This window comes from Dipodomys ordii, unplaced genomic scaffold, assembly GCF_000151885.1.
Source record: "Dipodomys ordii isolate 6190 unplaced genomic scaffold, Dord_2.0 Scaffold92, whole genome shotgun sequence".
In the NCBI taxonomy this organism is placed as follows: Eukaryota; Metazoa; Chordata; class Mammalia; order Rodentia; family Heteromyidae; genus Dipodomys; species Dipodomys ordii.
Window position 1 is genome coordinate 2,657,952 of NW_012267308.1, and position 1,739 is coordinate 2,659,690.

A 1,739-nucleotide genomic window follows, 5' to 3' on the forward strand; every position below is an offset into this window, starting at 1 on the left:
AGGGAGGGAGGGAGGGAGGGAGGGAGGGAAAGGGAAAGGAAAGGAAAAATTGCACATGAATCAAAAGTTTCAATGTGTCAAATCTTCTACTTGTATCTCATCAGTACTCAAAAAGTCATGGAATTCAAAGCATTTCTGATTTTCAGATTAGGGATGTTCGACCTGTCTAAGAGTCAACTTAAAGGAAAAAAAATGAGAGTAATATGAGAGGCCTGGAAAGTGTTACAAAGAGAGAGCTCTCACTGGTTGCACAAATGATGACAAGATAAATTGTTCAAATGTATTGTCCTACATGGCTTGAAGTATTCTCTCTTTCCCTGTCTGTCTCTGCCCCTGTCTGTCTCTCTCTTCTCTCTCTGTGACTAGATCTCACTATATAGTCCAGGCTGGTCTTGAACTGCAGTCTCCCCTGCATTTTCTGTCAGTGTGTGAGCATTCTCTTCACAAACTTTTTGTTTTTGTGTACACAAACACATTACACACAATACACTAAATTTATACAACAGATGTGGATGAAATGTAATTTGGGTGTGCAATTTTTAACTTGGAAATGGAACTCAATCATTTGCATATGCCATAAAACATTCTATGACTTGACTCCCACCCGCAGACCCTCAGTATTGGGTTTCAACTCGGAGCCTTGTGCTGGCTAGGCAGGGGATCTTACCATACTCTAATCACTCTTTCTTTTTGCTTTTGATACTTATTTATTATTCATTCATTCATCCATTTATTAGTACTAGGACTGGGGCTTGAATTCAGGGTCTGAATGATGTCCTTTAGCTTTTCCACTCAAAGCTGGTGCTCTACCACTTGAGCCACATCTCCACTTCCATAGTATCACAGTTTAAAACCAACCTAGGCAGGAAAGTATGAAAGACTATTATCTACAATTAATCAGCAAAATCTGGAAGTGGAGCTGTAGCTCAAGTGGTAGAACAATAAAATGAAGTAAAATAGAAGTTTAAGTGGCCAGTAAGACGCTGGCTGCTGGCCATTGCTTATCTCCTGTTTTCTACCCAGAAAATAGGACTTTTTCAACATCTTGGGTTTTGGAATATCATCAACTGTGCTTTTCTAGCTGCAACATAAACCCAACTCACAAGGAGCCAGACCTGGATTTCAAAAAAGCATCGGTCAAAAAGGCCCAGGGCAAAGGGTGTTATACTGTCCAGAAACTCAGTCTCTGTTTGAGAACAAAGGTCAGTAATTGATGTGTTCAAAGTATTAACCACCTCTTACAAAAAGTGAGATTTTTTTTGTAGCAGTCAAAATGCTATATAACTGATTTTCTTTTTTCAAGTAAAAGAAGATGAGCAGGATTTGAACGGAAAAAAACAGAATTCTTATCTGGGTGCTGGCACTTCTCAGCTGTCATCCTAGCTACTCAGGAAGGTGGGATTTGAAGATCAAAGTTGGAGAGCAGCCTGGACAGGAAAAAGTCCATGAGACTCTTTATCTCCAACTATCCACCAAAAAGCCAGAAGTAGAGGTATGGCTCAAGTGGTAGAATGCCAGCCTTGAGTGAAAAAGCTAAGGAAGAGCACAAGGTCCTGAGTTCAAGCCCCAGTACTGGCACGTGTGTGTGCATGCATGCACACACAGCCTTAATTGATTATACCATATAAGAATAATGATACTTGGGCTGGGAAGGTGGCTCAGTGGTAGAGCGCTTGCCTTGCATGCCTGAGGCCCTGGGTTTGATTCCTCAGCACCACATAAGCAAAAAGAAAAAAGCC

The 1,739-nt window shown here is 41.0% G+C and overlaps 1 protein-coding gene across 1 annotated transcript in view; it reads right to left on the reverse strand.

Annotated features, from left to right (window-relative positions):
• Rhpn2 (rhophilin, Rho GTPase binding protein 2) overlaps positions 1 to 1,739 on the reverse strand; it is a 58,343-nt gene that overhangs the window by 22,039 nt on the left and 34,565 nt on the right. The window contains exon 7 of the mRNA XM_013026160.1: positions 1,104 to 1,186. Within this exon, the coding sequence (XP_012881614.1) occupies positions 1,104 to 1,186 (83 nt within the window). The remainder of the gene's footprint in view (positions 1 to 1,103; positions 1,187 to 1,739) is intronic.